General features: G+C 39.4%; 1 protein-coding gene across 1 annotated transcript in view; it reads left to right on the top strand.

Moving 5' to 3' along the window:
• ttc38 (tetratricopeptide repeat domain 38) overlaps window positions 1-24,478 on the top strand; it is a 74,421-nt gene that overhangs the window by 11,240 nt on the left and 38,703 nt on the right. Inside the window, exons 3-6 of the mRNA XM_034177078.1 lie at window positions 6,895-6,976; window positions 16,186-16,357; window positions 19,549-19,722; window positions 20,834-20,909. Of these exons, the coding sequence (XP_034032969.1) occupies window positions 6,895-6,976; window positions 16,186-16,357; window positions 19,549-19,722; window positions 20,834-20,909 (504 nt within the window). The remainder of the gene's footprint in view (window positions 1-6,894; window positions 6,977-16,185; window positions 16,358-19,548; window positions 19,723-20,833; window positions 20,910-24,478) is intronic.

The raw sequence follows: 24,478 nt of genomic DNA, 5'->3' as shown, positions 1-24,478 counted from the left end.
CGTTGGGAGCTACCAGCAACTGCCAAAGAAACCTCGGGCCGCCAGTGGTACTCAACACAGATGTTCACATCTGGAAGTGTCTTGCTGACGGTGTACGCAACAACAACAAAAAAAAGAAATCTGTCTTCTGAGCACCATGCATCAGAAAGTGGAAATTTCTGTCAAAACACTGTTGTTGATTACAACCATTACAACCCCACAAATCTTAGAAACATGGTGTCTAACCAGATCCTTACTCTGGATGGCATTACCCTGACCTCTAGTAATACTGTGAGAAATCTTGGAGTCATTTTTGATCAGGATATGTCATTCAAAGCGCATATTAAACAAATATGTAGGACTGCTTTTTTGCATTTACGCAATATCTCTAAAATCAGAAAGGTCTTGTCTCAGAGTGATGCTGAAAAACTAATTCATGCATTTATTTCCTCTAGGCTGGACTATTGTAATTCATTATTATCAGGTTGTCCTAAAAGTTCCCTAAAAAGCCTTCAGTTAATTCAAAATGCTGCAGCTAGAGTACTGACGGGGACTAGAAGGAGAGAGCATATCTCACCCATATTGGCCTCTCTTCATTGGCTTCCTGTTAATTCTAGAATAGAATTTAAAATTCTTCTTCTTACTTATAAGGTTTTGAATAATCAGGTCCCATCTTATCTTAGGGACCTCGTAGTACCATATCACCCCAATAGAGCGCTTCGCTCTCAGACTGCAGGCTTACTTGTAGTTCCTAGGGTTTGTAAGAGTAGAATGGGAGGCAGAGCCTTCAGCTTTCAATCAATCAATCAATCAACTTTTTTCTTGTATAGCGCCAAATCACAACAAACAGTTGCCCCAAGGCGCTCCACATTGCAAGGCAAGGCCATACAATAATTATGAAACACAGTCTACGTCTAAAGCAACATAACCAAGGGATGGTCCAGGGTCACCCGATCCAGCCCTAACTATAAGCCTTAGCGAAAAGGAAAGTTTTAAGCCTAATCTTAAAAGTAGAGAGGGTATCTGTCTCCCTGATCTGAATTGGGAGCTGGTTCCACAGGAGAGGAGCCTGAAAGCTGAAGGCTCTGCCTCCCATTCTACTCTTACAAACCCTAGGAACTACAAGTAAGCCCGCAGTCTGAGAGCGAAGCGCTCTAATGGGGTAATATGGTACTATGAGGTCCCTAAGATAAGATGGGACCTGATTATTCAAAACCTTATAAGTAAGAAGAAGAATTTTAAATTCTATTCTAGCATTAACAGGAAGCCAATGAAGGGAGGCCAACACGGGTGAGATATGCTCTCTCCTGCTAGTCCCCGTCAGTACTCTAGCTGCAGCATTCTGAACCAACTGAAGGCTTTTTAGGGAACTTTTAGGACAACCTGATAATAATGAATTACAATAGTCCAGCCTAGAGGAAACAAATGCATGAATTAGTTTTTCAGCATCACTCTGAGACAAGACCTTTCTGATTTTAGAGATATTGCGTAAATGCAAAAAGGCAGTCCTACATATTTGTTTAATATGCGCTTTGAATGACATATCCTGATCAAAAATAACTCCAAGATTTCTCACAGTATTACTAGAGATCAGGGAAATGCCATCCAGAGTAACGATCTGGTTAGACACCATGCTTCTAAGATTTGTGGGGCCAAGTACAATAACTTCAGTTTTATCTGAGTTTAAAAGCAGGAAATTAGAGGTCATCCATGTCTTTATGTCTGTAAGACAATCCTGCAGTTTAGCTAATTGGTGCGTATCCTCTGGCTTCATGGATAGATAAAGCTGGGTATCATCTGCGTAACAATGAAAATTTAAGCAATACCGTCTAATAATACTGCCCAAGGGAAGCATGTATAAAGTGAATAAAATTGGTCCTAGCACAGAACCTTGTGGAACTCCATAATTAACTTTAGTCTGTGAAGAAGATTCCCCATTTACATGAACAAACTGTAATCTATTAGACAAATATGATTCAAACCACCGCAGCGCAATGCCTTTAATACCTATGACATGCTCTAATCTCTGTAATAAAATTTTATGGTCAACAGTATCAAAAGCAGCACTGAGGTCCAACAGAACAAGCACAGAGATAAGTCCACTGTCCGAAGCCATAAGAAGATCATTTGTAACCTTCACTAATGCTGTTTCTGTACTATGATGAATTCTAAAACCTGACTGAAACTCTTCAAATAGACCATTCCTCTGCAGGTGATCAGTTAGCTGTTTTACAACTACCCTCTCAAGAATCTTTGAGAGAAAAGGAAGGTTGGAGATTGGCCTATAATTAGCTAAGATAGCTGGGTCAAGTGATGGCTTTTTAAGTAATGGTTTAATTACTACCACCTTAAAGGCCTGTGGTACATAACCAACTAACAAAGATAGATTGATCATATTTAAGATTGAAGCATTAAATAATGGTAGGACTTCCTTGAGCAGCCTGGCAGGAATGGGGTCTAATAAGCATGTTGATGGTTTGGATGAAGTAACTAATGAAAATAACTCAGACAGAACAATCGGAGAGAAAGAGTCTAACCAAATACCGGCATCACTGAAAGCAGCCAAAGATAACGATACATCTTTGGGGTGGTTATGAGTAATTTTTTCTCTAATAGTCAAAATTTTGTTAGCAAAGAAAGTCATGAAGTCATTACTAGTTAAAGTTAATGGAATACTCAGCTCAATAGAGCTCTGACTCTTTGTCAGCCTGGCTACAGGCTCCTCTCCTGTGGAACCAGCTCCCAATTCAGATCAGGGAGACAGACACCCTCTCTACTTTTAAGATTAGGCTTAAAACTTTCCTTTTTGCTAAAGCTTATAGTTAGGGCTGGATCAGGTGACCCTGAACCATCCCTTAGTTATGCTGCTATAGACGTAGACTGCTGGGGGGGTTCCCATGATGCACTGTTTCTTTCTCTTTTTGCTCTGTATGCACCACTCTGCATTTAATCATTAGTGATCGATCTCTGCTCCCCTCCACAGCATGTCTTTTTCCTGGTTCTCTCCCTCAGCCCCAACCAGTCCCAGCAGAAGACTGCCCCTCCCTGAGCCTGGTTCTGCTGGAGGTTTCTTCCTGTTAAAAGGGAGTTTTTCCTTCCCACTGTAGCCAAGTGCTTGCTCACAGGGGGTCGTTTTGACCGTTGGGGTTTTACATCATTATTGTGTGGCCTTGCCTTACAATATAAAGCGCCTTGGGGCAACTGTTTGTTGTGATTTGGCGCTATATAAAAAAAATTGATTGATTGAACCATTTCAAATGTGGTGTTGATATCATGGACCAGAAATTACGCAACTACTCCATGCGTGCAGGAACATGGAGATGGCCCATGGCTGTGTTTTACAACCTGTTGGACATGGCTGCCACAATGCACATGTTTTTTACACAGCATGTACACGATCAAAAGAAAATCTGCAATTGTTCATTCTGGACCTCACCAAGAAACTTCAAAACAGATATTTGCAGGAAAAGGCACTAGGGGAAGAGCGCAAACAGCAGCATTGTGAGATGAGAGTTTCTCAGAAGAAAAACACAGTGCCAGGTGCGCATACTCTGCAATAATAACAGAAGCACTGAACATTGTGTAAATACACCAAAAATATGCCAAAAATACACCTGTGGCAAATGTAGGAACGACACACCTTGGGAATGTGGAAACTGCTAGTTATGACAACTGTATGCTACATTTGTGTGCTTTGTATAGCCTCCATATGTAACAAGCCTTTTCTTTGGGAGAAATAATTTTTTTTTTTTTTTCTGAAGTTAAACCTTCTGAGTGTTGTTATTCCAAGATGATTTTTTTGTTGTTGTTGTTGTTGTTGGGAGGGGTGGTGGGGGTGCTAATCCCAGTTCTATGACATTGAGCTTGGTAGAGAGTAAATAGTCATTGAAATTGGTGTTTAGCCTACAACCAAATTACCATTCATGACAGATTTTCATCAGAAATACATTTGCCCTTCTTAAAATGACAGGTAGTTAAAATAAGTGTTTTTATGACAAATAGAAAATGCATCAAATGATAAAAATAGGGTAAATATGGACATCTGTTTGTTGGCTAAATAAAATATAAAATGAAAAATGGTTACTCTTAGTACATGAAATAAGATATGACCTCAATGAAATTGACTGCAAAATGAAAAATGTTGGAGGGACAGTGGAAACTAATGGTGGCAGACAAACTGAGAAGTGATCTCCAGCTGAAATAATAGTTTTGCTCAGTTAGACATGGCCTGACCACAGGTGTCATCAGAGAAAAGCAGAGAACGGGGCAGACAGCAAAAAAAAAAAATCTGTGGGCCTTCAGGTGTTAAAGTTCAAAAGCAGCTTAAGAATCAAGGGCGGGATTCATCCCCTTGATCAGAATCAAAGAGTCAAGATCACAGATCAAGAATCGAAGGAAGAACCCACTCCTGGAGCAGGATCCTTTGATCCTCTGTTGATTCAGACTCCTTTGATCCTGACCAGAATTTTTTTCTTTTCCAGGATCAGAGGAGTTTGTGTCAAAGGTCAAAGCAGGAAATGACTAATGCAGTCAGTATGAAATCTCTAAGACCCGGCTCAAAGTAGTCACGATCAAAGCTCAATGACAGAATAAGGATTAAAGCTATAAGATTAAGGTTCAACTACTGCCTCTCAAAAGATGATCAAAAGAGGCAAGATGAAACATCAAAAGTAAGATCAGGATCCAAGTTCAAAAATTAAGAATCAGATATTACCCCTTGATCAGGAACAAAAAAAATCTGCATCAGTGAACAAAGTTAAGATCAGGATCCATGCTAAATGATCAAATAGTCTCTTGATCGGGATCAAAAAAGTCAGAATCACACATCAAAAGTAAGATCAGGATCAAAGCTCACACATGAAGACTCAAACACTGCCTCTTGATCAGGATATAAGGAGTTAGGCTCAAAAATCAAAGGTGCGATCTACCCTTTGATTCAGATCTGCTTTAAATTGAAATAAGGTCTTCCTCGTTCCAGAGCCGAACTTTCAAACACATTTCATTGAAATCCATTCACAACCTTTTTTGATTTATTCTCCTGACAATAAAGGAATAAACAGATGACAAAAAAAGACAAATGGCAGTGAAACGTAACATCCTCGGTGGAGGTAATAATAAGAATTCCTTGCAGTGCCAAAAGTATTTACTGAGATTTCTTATGTGAAAGAGTTGCATGTTAACCTGAACCATGACCTCCACTACCTGACAGAGAAGGTCAGGGTCATGTGAATACTCTTCTTTCAGTGAATTCCATCTCTCAAAAACTCACTGAGAGATTTCAGCCAGAGGAGAATGTGTTACATATGGGTGTGCTTCACATTCAACCAGTTTAAACCAGTGGTTAGAACAGAAAGGGAGGGGTTGGGACCCAGGGTGCGGAGCCCTGGAGTGCAGTGCATAGTTTTAGATTAGATTAGATAGAACTTAATTGATGCCTTGGGAAGACTCCCTCAGGGAAATTAAGGATCCAGCAGGATTGTATAGCAGCACACAGGCTAAGAAGCACACAGAGTATCAAACGTGAAAGTAAAAAGGAAAAAACTGTTTGCAATATAAATACCAGACATGCTGATCAATACTGGTTTACTGGCTACTACTGTGCCTCTTATTCCCATCCTGTCTTCCTGTTACTCCTCCTCCCCCCGAGTGAGGAGTTGTGCAGTCTGATGGCCTGAGGGACAAAGCAGTTTTTCTATCTGTTGGTCCTGCACTTGGGAAGGAGCAGTCTGTGGCTGAAGAGGCTCCTCTGGTTGCTGATGATGGTGTGCAGAGGGTGAATGAGATCTTCCATAATGTCCAGCAGTTTGTCCAGTGTTCTCTTCTCTGCCACAGTCACCAGAGAGACCAGCTTCATGCCAACCATGGAGCCAGCCCACCTGATCAGTTTGTCCAGCCTGGATGTGTCCTTCTTGGATGTGTCAGGCAGGGTTCTACTTGCATCCTTTTCAGTTTGTCCTGGAGCACAAGCAGCTGGATGGTGTTGAAGGCACACGACAAGTTCAGGAAGAGAATCCTCACTGTGCGGGTGAGGGTGGGCACATTGTAGCGGTTCTCCCAGTTCAGTCGCGCAGGTCTTCAGTAGACGGGGACACACCTTGTCTGGGCCTGCCGCTTTCCTGGGATGAAGCTTCCTCAGCTGTCCTCTGACCTGGTCCACAGTGATGTATGGAAGAGGTGTGTTGAGGTGAAGGAGGAGGATGATTTTGGAGGTACAGGAGCGTGCACGAGAAGAGCGTAAGAAATTGTAATTCAAACATAGATGTGAAATCGGCTACGGACGCAAGCCAGGCATTTCACTTTTCTTTTCATTTGAACTTATTTTATTTTATTTATTTGTTTGTTTATTGCATTTTGCATTTTTACTCAAATCTGGTTGATCAAATCTGGTACCAGGGCTGCATTTTGTCTCTGATCGCCAAATATTAATTGTTTGTTTGCAGCAAAAAATAAACAAATAAATCACTGCCGTCTGCATATAATTGCTTATTTCAAAGCTTATCTGGGATGTTTTGCTCCCACAAATAAGCAAACCTTTCCCTTAAGTGCTAAATATTTGAAATGATAAACAAAGTTGCCTGTTACAAAAGTGTAAAGGAGAACAAACCAGACATATTTTAACAAGAAACCATGTAAAGCCAAGAAGGTTTAAGCAAATGTAAAGGTTGAAAGCAAAATAATGAAATCATGAGTTGTCTTTTAAATCTGCTGAGAAATGCTTTTGTTTAGAGGACATATTTAAAAGCTTTTGGATGCTGAAATCCTTCAAATGAAACTAAACCTCTTAATTCTGCTCTTCAGTTTGTGTTTGATCTATTGTTACTTATTTTTTTTGGTACATATGGTCTCTTATTTCTTCCCCTTGTCCTGCTGCTTTGTTTGATTTCTAACGCGGTCTCTGTTTTGTTTGGTTCCTAGTATGTGACATGGCGTAACGATGAAACTCTGGGAGGACTTGAGGGATGCATCTCAGCTATTAAGGAAGCTGATCCTGATTTTGGTAAATAGTCATGTTGTCAAGTACAAATATTTGTTTTATTACTACAACCATGAACAATGTGTTTTCACTTGTTTTTTTAATCTGTACACTGAATTATAGGAAAAAGAAAGTTTATTTTCACACTGTGGCCAACGTGAACACCTCAAAGCAATATTTCTTGATAGATTTAATCATTCACGTGTGGTGAAAACAATTTCATCTTTCACATACAGGGGCCAAAATACATTTTTTAACCTACTTGCACTGGTGCTAGTAACAAAAAAAATTACTTGCACCAAAAAAAGTTACTTGAAGAACCAAGAGTCAGTCTTATATCAACCTTAAAACTCCTCCTCTGATGTGTCAGACTCTTCCTGTCTGGGGAGAGTTTGAGGGGAGAGCAGCAGCAGCAGCAGACAGTTTTTTTTTTAAGTGTGCGTGCGAACGAATCGTCCGTGAAGATTATTGGTGACTGGTTCATAACACAATTATGACAGAGTTTGAGGGGAGAGAGAGCGAGGAACTACGGAGCCCTGGAAGTGTCGTCGCAAAATGTTTTGCATGTGGAGAGAATGTGCGCACGTTTTATTATATTGTGTGCTCATTTTGTTATATTGTGCGCACGTTTTATTATATTGTGCGCTCATTTTGTTATATTGTGTGCACATTTTAAGCATCATTTGAGTAAAACAAGGGCACGATCTACTTAAATGTGGCCACAATTTGTAAAACGTGCACTCAATTATTCAATATTGTCTTGACACATAAATGTTGACTATTAGTCAACAAACCAGCAGACAGTGTAATACATTTCCCCATTAGAAATGGATCTGGTCAGGGTATATCATGGCTTGGGCGCACAAGGACATACAGAGAACTCCAGCTGCCCAGCATGGCATCATCTGGAGGATGATGCCATGAAAAAGGATGCTGAGGTTGAAGCGTCTCCTCGTCGTGAGGATGACAATTTAGGTCATATTATGGAGTTCATTTTGAACGAAAGGAAAACGTACGCACGTTTTATTAATTCGAGGGCTCAATTAAAGGAAAACGTGCGCACGAATGATCATGGCCAGGAAAACGTGCGCACGTTTTATTAATTTGAGAGCACATTTTATTAATTCGTGGGCTCAATTAAAGGAAAGCGTGTGCACAAATTATCATGGCCAGAAAAAAATATCACTTTAAGTGACTTCTCCCGAGTTCCGTAAGGAACCGCAGTGGCAGCCAGTTTTTTTTTGTTTTGTTTTTTTCACGTGCACGCTCCGCTGGCGACGTTTGTCAGCTTGAATGAATGAATGAATGAAAACTGTTTATTTCGAACATTTGATACAACAACAATTACAAGATAGATCAGTAAAGACAACAACAAAAAAGTTCCTACTGTGTACCCAACATGTCCGAAAAGGGGTAGGGTGAAGCATCAGCTTATTTATCCCTACCCCTTCTTCCCCACAACCAGTAATACCCTTTGCCACATATACACATAGATTCCTACACACCTAAACCGATATCAATATATATATATATACATATATATACACATACACATACATATACACATCAACATACATACACATATACATACACATATATACACATATACATATATACACATATATATACACAAACATAAATATACACCTACACATACCTACTTACATACAAAATACTATATATTTACAAGCCGAAGCAAAAAACAAAAACACCCTAACCCTCATTACCCTTCCTCCTCCCTATACCCAGAAAAAAACATATTTTTGTACCGCTGTTTGAACTGGTTCATGCTTGGACATTGCTTGAGCCCCACTCCCAATCTGTTCCACATCCTCACCCCACAGACAGAAATACAGAAACCTTTTAATGTTGTTCGTGCCCACTGATGCTTTAAATTAAATTTCCCCCTCAGACTGTAATCCCCTGATCTGTTAAAAAACATATTTTTAATATTTGCTGGAAGTAAATTGTTTATTGCTTTATACACAATTTGTACTGTTTGAAAATGAACCAAGTCTGTGAATTTTAAGAATTTTGATTGTAAAAATAGTGGATTTGTATGATCTCTATAGCCAGTATTATGAATAATTCTTATAGCTCTTTTCTGCATTACTGATAGTGATTGTGTTGTACCTTTATAAGTATTACCCCATACCTCTGCACAGTACTGTAAATATGGTAAAACCAGTGAGCAGTAAAGAATGCGGAGTGAGTTGTCCAGAATATGTTTCGCTTTGTTTAGAACTGAAATGCTTCTTGACAGTTTACTTTGTATATGTTTTATATGAGTCTTCCAGTTTATCTTATCATCTATTATCACCCCCAGAAACTTATTTTCATGTACCCTTTCAATATCTACCCCCTCGACTTGTAACTGAACCTGTATGTCTGTATTACAATAGCCAAATAACATGTATTTTGTTTTACTTAAGTTTAATGATAATTTATTTCTGTCAAACCATATTTTCAATTTTCCCATTTCTATACTGATCCTCCTCAGTAACTCCTGCAAATCCCCCCCTGAACAAAAAATGCTTGTGTCATCTGCAAATAATACTAATTTTAATATTTTGGAAACATTGACAATATCATTTATATAAATTAGAAACAGTTTTGGACCCAATACTGACCCCTGTGGGACGCCACAAGCATTGTCCAAGCATGATGATGTATATTCCCCCAACTTCACAAACTGTTTTCTGTTACTTAAGTAGCTTCTCACCCAGTGCAACACCAACCCCCTAATCCCATACTGTTCAAGTTTATTGATTAATATGTCATGATTAATTGTATCAAAAGCCTTTTTAAGGTCTATAAATATTCCAACTGAATGTAATTTGTGGTCTATGGCGTTTGTAATCTCCTCAACTGATTCTATTAATGCAAGTGATGTTGAACTATGTGCTCTGAATCCATATTGACTATCAGTAAGTAATTTATGTTTATTTATGAATTTGTCTAATCTATTATTGAATAACTTTTCTAATAATTTGGAAAATTGTGGAAGCAAAGAAACAGGTCTATAATTTGTGAAGTGGTGTCTATCCCCAGTCTTATACAGCGGCACAACCTTAGCTATTTTCATTTGATTGGGAAATTTACCGGTTTGAAATGATAAGTTACAGATGTATGTTAATGGTTCTACAATCCATTCAATGACCTGTTTTACCACCACCATATCAATTTCATTTAAATCGGTAGATGTTTTATATTTACAATTATTCACAATGTCTATAATTTCATTTCCATCCACTGCTGTGAGGAACATTGAACAGGGATTTCTTTCTATGAGATTATTATCCCAATCCTCAGGTTGGGAATTGGGAATTTTTTCTGCCAAGCTTGGTCCAATATTTACAAAATAATTATTAAAACCGTTGACTACCTCATCCTTATTTTCCTTCTTGACATTATTATCAATGAAATACTGAGGGTAACTCTGTTTTTTATTACCATTTTTGATAATGCTATTTAATATATCCCATATTCCTTTAATATTGTTTTTGTTATTATATAATATGTTACTATAATATTCCTTCCTACATACCCGTATAATATTAGTTAATCTATTTTTGTATTTCTTATATCTATTTTCTGCCTCTTTAGTCTTTAGTTTTATGAATTCTCTATACAGTGTATTTTTCTTATTACATGCATTTCGTAACCCTTTCGTCATCCATGGTCGAGCTTGGATTTTTTGTTTTCTGTAGTCTTGTTTAATTGGACAATTTTTATCATATAATGATGTAAATATTTGTAAAAAAGTTTCATATGCACTATCAACATCACTTTCACTGTATACCTTTTCCCAGTTTTGCTCCTGTAAATCCTTCTTTAGTGTGTTCATGTTTTCCTCTGTCCGCACTCGCCTGTATTTTATTTTCTCCTCTGGCTGATTCCGCCGATGGTTTCTATTATAAACGATGAAAACTGGTAGATGATCACTAATGTCATTGATTAATAATCCACTCACAGTGTTATTCTCAATATCATTGCTGAATATATTATCAATTAAGGTGGCACTATGGGATGTAATTCTGCTTGGCCTGGTGATTTTTGGATATAAACTCATACTGTACATTATACTGATAAATTCATCTGTTATTTTATGCTTATTTGGATTGAGCAGATCAATATTTAAGTCACCACAAATGAACACAGTTTTTTGATTAGTTTTTGAGAACATTTTTCCCATACAGTCAGTGAATGTTTCAATACTAGATCCTGGTGCTCTATATATACAGCTGACTAATACATTTTTGCTTTTTTCTTCACATATTTCAATAGTTATACATTCTAATAAGTTAGCAATCACAGTTGTCATATTGTCTACTATTTTATAATCCATGTTCTTATCCACATACACAGCCACTCCTCCTCCACTCTTATTTTTTCTGTTTACACAATTAAATTCATATCCATCCAGTTCAAAATCCATTCCTTTATCTTCATTGATCCATGTTTCTGATATAGCAATTATGTTAAATATTTTTTTAAACTGACTTAAATATTCTTTAATGTTGTTAAAGTTTGCATATAGACTTCTGCTGTTGAAATGGATTATTGATAATTTGTTATCCGTTTTAATGATCCGATTAAACTGTTCATCTGTATAATAGCAACAACTGTCAGCTTTCCACAACAAATAGAGCACAGCAACTCGCTCTGTGTGAGAGTCATATATAAAACGCAGGGAAGATGAAGACAACACACGGGAAGATGAAGACAACACACTGGAAATTGTTTTTTTTCCTTATTTATTCCTTTATTGGTTCATTCTACTGGTGCTTATAGTTGATAAAACTTGGATAAAGTTACTTGCACCAGTGCAAGTGTAAAAAATGTATAAAATTATGTGCACTGCTCGAATAATACGTGCACAAACTAGCACATGCATGTACTATTTCGAACCCTGACATAGCACAAAGCTAATGTTAGCATGACTGAATGACTCCTGTGTGAGCATCAAACATAATAATAATATAGTAATTAGAGCACCGCGCTTGTAGAGTGCAAACCTCTGTCAACACTAGTTTCCAATTCCACAAATTTTACCTTGAAAAAATTTTTCAATGTCAAAGTCCTGTTAGAAGTGGCTTTTCATAAGCTAAATTAGATGTGATCAAATGTCAGGAGTATGTATTTAGTTCATGCACTTGAATCAAAGGTTTTTTTTTTGTGGTATTGTCAGTTTTTTTTTTTTTTTTTCCAACTTTTCCGGGTTCTGAATTCTTTTTTAGATATTTTTCACAGAACATTGGTTATCTCTGCTATGCACAATTTGTCGTTCTATCTGGCACTTGGTTTCTGACTCATAACTGGAAGACAGACAAACATAAAATTGGAACCTATATTCAATTTTGGTGGCATAGATAAATCCATAGCAGAAAAATAAGAGTGATTGGGGCACTTGTGATTGAGATATAATGCAAAATGTACACACCAAATGGGCTTTTCAACATTAAATTCAAACGTTAACAAAATCCATAATCCTGATCAGATCCAGATCAAACTTTATCAAATGATAGTCAGTGTCAGTCTGCACCTCATGTTCAAATATGAGAGCAACTGGGGGACATTTGTTTAAGATATAATGTAAAATATACATTAAATGGGGTTTTCAAATTTAAATGGCCATAAAATCTGTAATCTAGATCACATCTGGATCACACTTTGTCAGCCAATAAGGAATACCACCTTACATAATACTGTCAAATATGAAAGAAATTTTCAAATTTTTGACAGTTACAAATTTTTGAAAATTCAGATTTTTCTGATTTTCCTAAATTTTGCCTGACTGTGACCTTTGACCTTGAAAATTGAATCAGTTCTTGCCTATCAAGATTTCAGTCTTCAGTAAAAAAAAAAAAAAAAAAAACTCATAAGGATATATGAAAAATTCATCATCAAGACCTAGTCGAAACGCGTCTGTGCTCCTGATCCTGTCGTCTTGCCGTGAGTCATTAAAACTTTTATTAAGAAGGACACTTGAGTGTTGCTGGCTATATTTTTATATAGGCTTTTGATCAGTGTCATGTCCATGGCTTTATGTGATGCGTTTTAGTATTTTTTATTTTTTAAAGACAAGCAGCAGCATTTTGGATGAGTCCGTCTGATTACCGTCTTAGACCAGAGAAAAGTCCATTGCAGTAGTCCAGCAGCCTTTCTCCATGTCTTCTTTTGACATTATGTCTCTTAGGTTGATGATCATGTCTCAGGGACCTCAGCGTTTGAGATTGATGGCTACGTGATAGCTAAGTGCTGACGGAGCCATTTGCTGTTTTGCAGTTGTGAGACTCACACGAGAGGTCAGTTTCAGCAGAGTTCCAATTCAGGGCACAATGTAAACACACCTTGTGAAGTATGGACAGACAACATCGGGACACAGCAGAAGTTCATCACAGGTGATACACTTCCTCTAGATAACCCTGTCAACTTGGGAGAACATGTCATCATCATAATCGCCTGTGAATTCGCTGAATCAGTGGCATCCACATACTCACAAGCCATTGTTTACATGCGCTGTGAGACGCCAGAACTCTGCTGGCACCGCAGTGTATTCTGGGAAGTGCAGGGGGCCGCCAGGGGGATTATGGGAAACGTTAAAGTACCGAATGAGGGAGACAAAGACACCTTTGCAGGAGAAAGAAGGTCCAAGTCTTCAAGATTTACTGTATGATTAAATAACTTTGATGCTAACTAGTGGTCTAAGGTGTAGACTGGATGATGTTGGTACTCAGCTTCTCTGGAGTATCATTCAGTAGTGTAAAAACATGCAGACTTCTATTCCAAAGGTGACCACTTTACTACTTATTTTATTTTTTTTTTTTTTTATGAACTGTATTATTCTGCATGAAGTTGCAAAAGGTTAACATCTTTATTTATTGTAAAACTAAAGGGTCATGAGCATTTTCAGGAAGCTAACATAGCGGCTGCTTTAAAATAAATATTAAAATTTGTAGAAGCATACACCATGGGCAGTGAGGTGATGCATCCTACAACAAATAATCAGATATTTAAGATCTGACTATGTGCCTGTTACTTTAAAGCACACTGGAACATCTGTGACATATGTCATGTTAGTTTAAAATAAGATGTTCAGGCCTAAGATGTATTTAAATTGAGATAGCTTCTACATACATAAGTGTATTAACTGAAGGATTTGGGGGGATGTTCATCATGAAACCTCAACTGTATTGAAGTGTAAAATGTTAATAACATTGAGGTTGCAGAATTTTCACCCTTTAAGGTTCACCAAAAGTACACTAAAAATCCCCTTGTGGCTTTTTCAAAATCCAGATGGCATTCAAATGGCCACCATTTCACTTATGTGTTTGATTCTAAAAAAGATAAAACCTAATTTAACTTTCTAAATGTATGTATTAAGGCATAAGAAACTCTTTACAATCATTATATAGAAGTTTCGAGAATTAGAAATGTCAGAACCTAAGGTGGTAGCCATATTGGAATCTTAAGTGGCTGCCATTTTTTCCTTCCCTCTGTAGCCAAGTGCTTGCTCACAGGGGGTCGTTTTGACCGTTGGGTTTTACATAATTATTGTATGGCTTTGCCCTTACAATATTAAAGCGCCTTGGGGCAACTGTTTGTTGTGATTTGGCGCTATATAAAAAACTGATTGATTGATTGATTGATTGATAGTCCTGGAATGACTTAGTTTAAGTCAGTGGTTACTTTGGGAGACTCGGATGAGGCATACTATGTACTTCCAATGTGAGGGAATATCACCTACAAACGTTTTGGCCACTGGTGGATTCTCTGATCAAGATCCAGTCATTGTGGCAATCCGTCGGTGTTGAGGAAGATTATCTCTTGATCGATTCCAGGGTGAGATGGAAAATCTACATCCACGGTTGATCTAGAGATGCATGTGCATGGGTTTGTTTAATGTGGGAATGTCATTGCATGCCAACAAACACATGGTCCGTGACAGATCCTTAGCCTGGTCCAATGGCTGGGAAATCTCAGATGATCTGGGTCTGACGACCTGCTGCATTCTTCATCTGCTTTCACAGCCGTTGAGTTACAAACCATCACTTCCTCCACCCTAATTTGCCTTTGAGGACTTTTTTGTTTTCCCAGAGCCTCATTAACCAGCTCATGTTCAGGATTGCTGTTGGGCCTTCATGGTTACCATTGTGGCCATGGAGCACACAAGGTCTCCACTGTATTTCATCCTAACATGCAATCCCCACTTGACCCGTTGCCCAGGTTTCCCAACACAGAGGAGGGGTTGGATTTAAGATCCAGTGCACAGACGTCTCATAGTTGAGGAAGCTCAACAACAGGAAGAGGCCAAAGGCAGTGCCCCAAGTATTACCTAGCCATGGCAGATAGATAGCTTCTTTTGTGATGTGAGGATGGACTGGTGGTCTTCCTGGCCGGTAACCAATTAGGGCCCAGAGTCATCCATATTGTGGCAAATGCAGTGATCAGATGTCACCAGACCTGGCTTTATATGATCGAAATGTTAACTAGCATGGAGTGTCTGGTCAGTGCAAGTCTGTTGAATTAAGTGATTCTGTCTGCACAAAGTCAGATTCTGAATTTTAAAACTAACACTTCAGAATGGCTCATTCTAAAGACAGAAGACAGTTTATCCTCCAGCAGCCACTCAATAACACCTATAGCAAGAAAATCCAAAGACCAAACAGCTGTTGATCTCCCTAACGGCTCCTCTTTAAGAAATTGTTTCTGCCCCGGTGGACTTAGTGTGATTAAGATGAGCTTTAAAAAGAAAATGTGCTTTTGAAGGTGTAGTGAAGTAAAAACAAGACTCTGACAAAGTCCTTAGACACTCGTGAGAAGAGCAGGATCGATTAAAGAGGCTTAAACAGACACATTCAGGTTTAAACAGAACCTGCTGCAGTTAGAATGTTGATAATATAACAGGACGTGGTTGTTTTTCTGGCTTTGTCTTCACTGATCTGTTTGAAGTGACAGCATGAATCTTGAACATTTCCAGCACTTATCACAGTAAAGGATGACCACAGTGATCTCAGGGTTTCCTGTCGAGGTTGGCCAGATTTGCAGGATAATGTTTTGCTTCCATCTGCATATACTTTGGCTTCAGGGAGTTAAATGAGCTTTTTCTAAAATCCATGTCTCCAGTCCACTCTGACTTGTGTGCATTAGATTTGAAGTTAAGTGTAAATGTGAATTGGTAAACTGGTGTGCTGCAGTGAAACAAAAGTCGTATCCATGTTTGCCAACAGTCATGGGTCATGTGATCAGCACGGGGCTGGAACTGATTGGAACAGGAACCTCCATTCGGCTGAACGAGCGTCTGGCCAGTGCTGTGAGGCGAACTGTGGAACTGGCCAACAGCCAGGACCTCACGCCCAGAGAGAGGCTCCACGTCCAGGCTATTGAGCTCTTCTCAAGTGGGTAAGAACCAGAGCCAGGCTGCCTCTGGAATGACAAAGCAATGTTTCAAAAATAGAAACTCATGTGATCACAAGTTTTAGATTCTTCCACATGATTTGCTACTTTGGACACATGAGGTCTCTCTCTCTCCTCTCTCTCTCTCTCTCTCTCTCTCTCTCTCTCTCTCTCTCTCTCTCCTCTCTCTCCTCTCTCTCTCTCTCTCCCTCTCTCCCCCTATCCCTCCCTCTCTCTCACTCACACATGCACATATATATACACTCAACAAAAATATAAACGCATCACTTTTGGTTTTGCTCCCATTTTGTATGAGATGAACTCAAAGATCTAAAACTTTTTCCACATACACAATATCACCATTTCCCTCAAATATTGTTCACAAACCAGTCTAAATCTGTGATAGTGAGCACTTCTCCTTTGCTGAGATAATCCATCCCACCTCACAGGTGTGCCATATCAAGATGCTGATTAGACACCATGATTAGTGCACAGGTGTGCCTTAGACTGCCCACAATAAAAGTCCACTCTGAAAGGTGCAGTTTTGTTTTATTGGGGGGGGATACCAGTCAGTATCTGGTGTGACCACCATTTGCCTCATGCAGTGCAACACATCTCCTTCGCATAGAGTTGATCAGGTTGTCAATTGCGGCCTGTGGAATGTTGGTCCACTCCTCTTCAATGGCTGTGCGAAGTTGCTGGATATTGGCAGGAACTGGTACACGCTGTCGTATACGCCGGTCCAGAGCATCCCAAACATGCTCAATGGGTGACATGTCCGGTGAGTATGCCGGCCATGCAAGAATTGGGACATTTTCAGCTTCCAAGAATTGTGTACAGATCCTTGCAACATGGGGCAGTGCATTATCCTGCTGCAACATGAGGTGATGTTCTTGGATGTATGGCACAACAATGGGCCTCAGGATCTCCTCACGGTATCTCTGTGCATTCAAAATGCCATCAATAAAATGCACCTGTGTTCTTCGTCCATAACAGACGCCTGCCCATACCATAACCCCACCGCCACCATGGGCCACTCGATCCACAATATTGACATCAGAAAACCGCTCACCCACACGACGCCACACACGCTGTCTGCCATCTGCCCTGGACAGTGTGAACCGGGATTCATCCATGAAGAGAACACCTCTCCAACGTGCCAAATGCCAGCGAATGTGAGCATTTGCCCACTCAAGTCGGTTACGACGACGAACTGGAGTCAGGTCGAGACCCCGATGAGGACGACGAGCATGCAGATGAGCTTCCCTGAGACGGTTTCTGACAGTCTGTGCAGAAATTCTTTGGTTATGCAAACCAATTGTTTCAGCAGCTGTCCGAGTGGCTGGTCTCAGACGATCTTGGAGGTGAACATGCTGGATGTGGAGGTCCTGGGCTGGTGTGGTTACACGTGGTCTGCGGTTGTGAGGCTGGTTGGATGTACTGCCAAATTCTCTGAAACGCCTTTGAAGACGGCTTATGGTAGAGAAATGAACATTCAATACATGAGCAACAGCTCTGGTTGACATTCCTGCTGTCAGCATGCCAATTGCACGCTCCCTCAAATCTTGCGACATCTGTGGCATTGTGCTGTGTGATAAAACTGCACCTTTCAGAGTGGCCTTTTACTGTGGGCAGTCTAAGGCACACCTGTGCACTAATCATGGTGTCTAATCAGCATCTTGATATGGCACACCTGTGAGGTGGGATGGATTATCTCAGCAAAGGAGAAGTGCTCACTATCACAGATTTACACTGGTTTGTGAACAATATTTGAGGGAAATGGTGATATTGTGTATGTGGAAAAAGTTTTAGATCTTTGAGTTCATCTCATACAAAATGGGAGCAAAACCAAAAGTGTTGCGTTTATATTTTTGTTGAGTGTGTATATATATATATATATATATATATATATATATATAAAAATAAATAAAATAGCCAAGTGGCCTCTGTGTGCATGTGTATGGCTTCGATCATGCAGAAACCAGGGAGAGCTGACGTTTGCCATTTGGCGTACTTATATATTTGGTGTTAAGGACGAACGCTGCAAAAATGTAAAGTTGAGAAGACAAATATTTTTAGAGAAATTAGCAATTTTAGCTCACCAGTAAGCAACAGACGTTGTGCTGCAATGCACCATGGGAGTTCGGGATTTTGAGGGTTTAAATGTTATTGTGGTTCATATTAGTTTGACAGTGTTGTTATTGATATTGATTTATTGTGTTGTTGTAGTTCAGTTGGTTTCGTCGGTTCAGTTAAGTGTTATCTTGTTGCTTTTACCATGAGTGAGAAGTGTACTGCGTTCCATGTCTTCCACCACCGTCTGTGTGTCTAAAATTAGAAACACCTGCTTGCAGAAGAATGCGGGAAAGACAAAAAGCTCTCTGTGCGTACATGCGTGTAACTACGATCACGGAAAAAGTGGGGACAGCTGACATTTGTCTTTCTTATGTTTATGCCTTTTGGGTCAAGGATGAACGGCGCCAAAACGGAACACTTGATAGGACTAATATTTTTGGAGAAGCTACAGATAGATTTCCAACAACAGTGGGCCGTTGTTGGAAAAATACTAGTTTTTATAGTGAATGTGTTTGTCATCAAGTGTTGTCTTCCAGGTTACGACAGGTCTTGACAATCAGTCTTCAACAAGCCTAAACAGCACCTGTTTAATGGAAAACCACCATTGGCCCCACCACAGTCGCACGCACGCCAGCTGACATTTCTCCAAGGCAGTGCTGGAAACGCCTCCCTCTACACGCCAAGCTTCATCTCAGTGACGACAAGATGTTAGCATTGAGATATTTTGGGAAATGAGACTCAAGTCAGTTGTGTTCCAGAACCTGCCAGAGGAAATGTGTTGATTGTAAAAGAATGAAAGATCTTCTCTCCGTCTATGATGCACACACAATTCAGAGCCAACACGTTGTTTGATGTAAAAAACTCATAAGCTTCAGTCACAGTGTGAATAGTAACATTAGTACTTTATCATTAATGTCTTATTTGCCCATAGTGAGCTGAGGTTTACTTGACTGGGAGGTTCTGCTGCGCACTGATGTTGTGGTTGATGTTATTTTTCAAAGCCTTTTAATTCCCACATGAGGAGAAAGTTCGGTGCTATTTTTATGGTATAAATAAACACTTGCAGCTTCGTGCTTTATAGAACTGAACCTTCATTTACCAGCGACTTGTTTTGCTTGCAGAAACTTTCCCAAAGCCTGTGAAGTGTGGGATGACATTCTCTTGGATCACCCCACTGACTTTCTGGCTCTTAAGTTTGCTCATGACAGCTACTTCTACATGGGAGCTCAAATTCCGATGAGGAATTCAGTAGCTCGGGTTCTGCCCTACTGGAAGCCCCATTTCCCTCTGTTCAGGTACAAAAAAACAAACTGATACACATGCATACATACATTTTGTGGGTACTGAGCTCTGGTTCAGCTGTCTTTGTTTGCAACACTGCCAGAGGTGCACGGCCTTGTGATCGTCTTTGTTTGGCCTTTGGTAACAAGTTAAGTCTGGGAGCATGCGCCACACCACAGAACTGGCTTGGGTTCTGGATGTCAACCACCCAGGCAGTCACCCAGTCCATCCCCAACTTCCTAAAGTAACCATCTATTTGCTGTGGCCAAGTGAAGCATGGGCCTCTCTTGGGCCTTCTCCAGCTCTGGGGTCCTCAACACTCAGGCACCTGTGTGCTGGATCTCACAACTGTACAATAAGCCAGGAAGCACCAGGATCCGAAACATGTGGACCTTCGTCTGCTTACGTATGTTAGCACAATATTTCAAAAATGCCAGATCTGATTTTGAGCTATCTTGACAGGTACACTATGGATGGGAAAGTGTTCAGATTTTGGTGAGGATCTGTCAACAATCAAGACGTCAGGGTCCTATTGACCTTTGACATTGAAAATTTTATCAGTTCTTGTCTATCAGGATATGAATCTTCAGTAAAAATTTTATAATGATATATGAAAAATTGTGGGCTCCAGGCTCTTCACAGACAGACAAATGGGCAAAAACATAACTTCCTCCAACTTCGTTGGTGGAGGTAATAAAGTTCTGTGATAATTAAGGACCATGAGAAGTTAACGTTACCATAGATGTGGTGTAGCCTGGCTGAACTAGGCTATTGCTGGTTTTGCTGCACCCATATAACTGAGTTATTATTACATGTATATTTCTTTTTTGAACACAGTGTTGCAAACAAACATTACAAGACACCTGGTGAAGTTGTTGCAGTGGAAAGTTGCCAGAAGGTGCAACATAATATTTGTTTTATCTGGTACAACTAAACTGTGACCTCAGATCAAACTTGGCAAATACATTATGTTCCATGTCTGCTAGGATGGCACTTTCAATCCTGTTTTTTCCTGAAATCTATTTGTTAAGTTCACAAAAAAATCCAGCTCAACCTTCAAGTGAATACAGAAAACATATTTTGTGCTTCTATATGTAATAAAGGTTTTTGTGTTTGTGCTAATAGCTATCTGAAAGGAATATATTCCTTTGGCCTCATGGAGACTCGTTTCTACGACCAGGCTTATAAAACAGCCATAGAGGTGAGATGTTTTTCTTGCACATTGTTATGGTGCAGACTGCCTGTACATGCACTGTGACTTCAGTATTCAACTGTTTTTCATTTAAAAAAAATTTTTTGTCATTGTGTTATCACCACTTCAGTTTCTCAGAATCCAAACACATACATTATATGAATTGCAACTTAACTTGAATGAAAATGTTTTACTGTATGTGAGAAAACAAACAAACTCTTTTTGCGGCTTCCAATACAATCAAGACCCAGACTGTCAAAAATAAATAAATAAATAAATAAATAAAATTTTCAGACATAAAAAAAACCATGACAAGTACGAGATGGACATATTGTGATGGAAAGGAAAGAAAATTAAAAATGCCAGTGGATTCCATGTCAGTGCTACATCACAGTTGAGCGGAGCATTTTTCTGTTATGTGTTCCAGTAGTCTGATACACGTCATAAACACAGACTCACAAAGTGTGTACAGTTTGCTGATTTTGTTCCTACCCAGGTTATTGATCTACTTGTGCACTTTAACACTGCAGATGAAATCCTGTCCTCGCCAGAAAACCTCTCACTTCTGAGTCTGTCATCAAAATTTCCTGCTTTTAAATTCAGATGAAACTGAAGTTATTGTACTTGGCCCCACAAATCTTAGAAACATGGTGTCTAACCAGATCCTTACTCTGGATGGCATTACCCTGACCTCCAGTAATACTGTGAGAAATCTTGGAGTCATTTTTGATCAGGATATGTCCTTCAATGCGCATATTAAGCAAATATGTAGGACTGCTTTTTTCATTTGGCAATATCTCTAAAATTAGAAAGGTCTTGTCTCACAGTGATGCTGAAAAGCTAATTCATGCATTTATTTCTTCTAGGCTGGACTGCTGTAATTCATTATTATCAGGTTGTCCTAAAAGCTCCCTGAAAAGCCTTCAGTTAATTCAAAATGCTGCAGCTAGAGTGCTGACAGGGACTACAACCCCTGGCAAAAATTATGGAATCACCGGCCTCAGAGGATGTTCATTCAGTTGTTTAATTTTGTAGAAAAAAAGCAGATCACAGACATGACACAAAACTAAAGTCATTTCAAATGGCAACTTTCTGGCTTTAAGAAACACTATAAGAAATCAAGAAAAAAAGATTGTGGCAGTCAGTAACGGTTACTTTTTTAGGCCAAGCAGAGGAAAAAAATATGGAATCACTCAATTCTGAGGAAAAAATTATGGAATCACCCTGTAAATTTTCATCCCCCAAATTAACACCTGCATCAAATCAGATCTGCTCATTGACATTGACCCTATGCCATGACATTGACCCTATGTGTCTTTTTGCAAGGAATGTTTTTGCAATTTTTGCTCTATGGAAAGATGCATTATCATCTTGAAAAATGATTTCATCATCCCCAAACATCCTTTCAATTGTCCAAAATATCAACATAAACTTGTGCATTTATTGATGATGTAATGACAGCCATCTCCCCAGTGCCTTTACCTGACATGCAGCCCCATATCATCAATGACTGTGGAAATTTACATGTTCTCTTCAGGCAGTCATCTTTATAAATCTCATTGGAAAGGCACCAAACAAAAGTTCCAGCATCATCACCTTGCCCAATGCAGATTCGAGATTCATCATTGCATATGACTTTCATCCAGTCATCCACAGTCCACAATTGCTTTTCCTTAGCCCATTGTAACCTTGTTTTTTTCTGTTTAGGTGTTAATGATGCCTTTCGTTTAGCTTTTCTGTATGTAAATCCCATTTCCTTTAGGCGGTTTCTTACAGTTCGGTCACAGACGTTGACTGCAGTTTCCTCCCATTCATTCCTCATTTGTTTTGTTGTACATTTTTCGATTTTTGAGACATATTGCTTTACGTTTTCTGTCTTGACGCTTTGATGTCTTCCTTGGTCTACCAGTATGTTTGCCTTTAACAACCTTCCCATGTTGTTTGTATTTGGTCCAGAGTTTAGACACAGCTGACTGTGAACAACCAACATCTTTTGCAACATTGCGTGATGATTTACTCTCTTTTAAGAGTTTGATAATCCTCTCCTTTGTTTCAATTGACATCTCTCGTGTTGGAGCCATGATTCATGTCAGTCCACTTGGTGCAACAGCTCTCCAAGGTGTGTTCACTCCTTTTTAGATGCAGACTAACAAGCAGATCCGATATGATGCAGGTGTTAGTTTTGGGGATGAAAATTTACAGGGTGATTCCATAATTTTTTCCTCAGAATTGAGTGATTCCATATTTTTTTCCTCTGCGTGGTCTAAAAAAGTAACCGTTACTGACTGCCACAATCTTTTTTTCTTGATTTCTTATAGTGTTTCTTAAAGCCAGAAAGTTGCCATTTGAAATGACTTTAGTTTTTTGTCATGTCTGTGATCTTTTTTTCTACAAAATTAAACAACTGAATGAACATCCTCCGAGGCCGGTGATTCCATACTTTTTGCCAGGGGTTGTAGAAGGAGAGACCATATTTCACACCATGGCTCCCTGTTAATTCCAGAATAGAATTTAATATTCTTTTTCTTACTTATAAGGTTTTGAATAATCAGGTCCCATCTTATCTTAGGGACCTCATAGTACCATATCACCCCAATAGAGCACTTTGCTCTCAGACTGCAGGCTTACTTGTAGTTCCTAGGGTTTGTAAGAGTAGAATGGGAGGCAGAGCCTTCAGCTTTCAGGCTCCTCTCCTGTGGAACCAGCTCCCAATTCGGATTAGGGAGACAGACACCCTCTCTACTTTTAAGATTAATCTTAAAACTTTCCTTTTTGAAAAAGCTTATAGTTAGGGCTGGATCAGGTGACCCTGAACCATCCCTTAGTTATGCTGCTATAGAGTTAGACTGCTGGGGGTTTCCCATGATGCACCCACTGTTTCTTTTTATTCACCTGTTTTTGCTCTGTATGTGCCACTCTGCATTTAATCATTAGTGATTGATCTCTGCTCTCTTCCACAGCATGTCTTTTTCCTGATTCTCTCCCCTCAGCCCCAACCAGTCCCAGCAGAAGACTGCCCCTCCCTGAGCCTGGTTGTGCTGGAGGTTTCTTCCTGTTAAAAGGGAGTTTTTCCTTCTCACTGTCACCAAGTGCTTGCTCATAGGGGGTCGTTTTGACTGTTGGGGTTTTTCTGTAATTATTGTATGGCTTTTGCCTTACAATGTAAAGCGCCTTGGGGCAACTGTTTGTTATGATTTGGTGCTATATAAATAAAATTGATTTGATTTTGATTTGAAAATAGCAACACACCCAATGCTGGTGCACATTTGACTTGAAAGGAACGACAGGTTTAATTAATGTTATTCCAAAAATACAGCCATGAGTAAATATGACCCCTTTGCGCCCTACTACTCTGCACTCCGCACACCCTGTAAATAGCAAAGTGGAGATGGATGTGCACCAAATGCACTTATGCTATGCGCTTTAGACTGTAGTAATATATAGGGCTTAGAGGATTCCCAGTGTGGTCAATTCCAGTTAAAGCAGTTTCTTGGAACCGGCGGTGGGGAGAGAGTCCTGAGTTTTATTGCCTTTCAAAGAGATGTGTAACAAAAAGAGAAGAAAACACTTTAAAACTC

The sequence above is a fragment of the Thalassophryne amazonica genome, chromosome 8 (genome assembly GCF_902500255.1).
Source record: "Thalassophryne amazonica chromosome 8, fThaAma1.1, whole genome shotgun sequence".
In the NCBI taxonomy this organism is placed as follows: domain Eukaryota; kingdom Metazoa; phylum Chordata; class Actinopteri; order Batrachoidiformes; family Batrachoididae; genus Thalassophryne; species Thalassophryne amazonica.
This window is presented reverse-complemented; position numbering and strand designations above follow the sequence as displayed.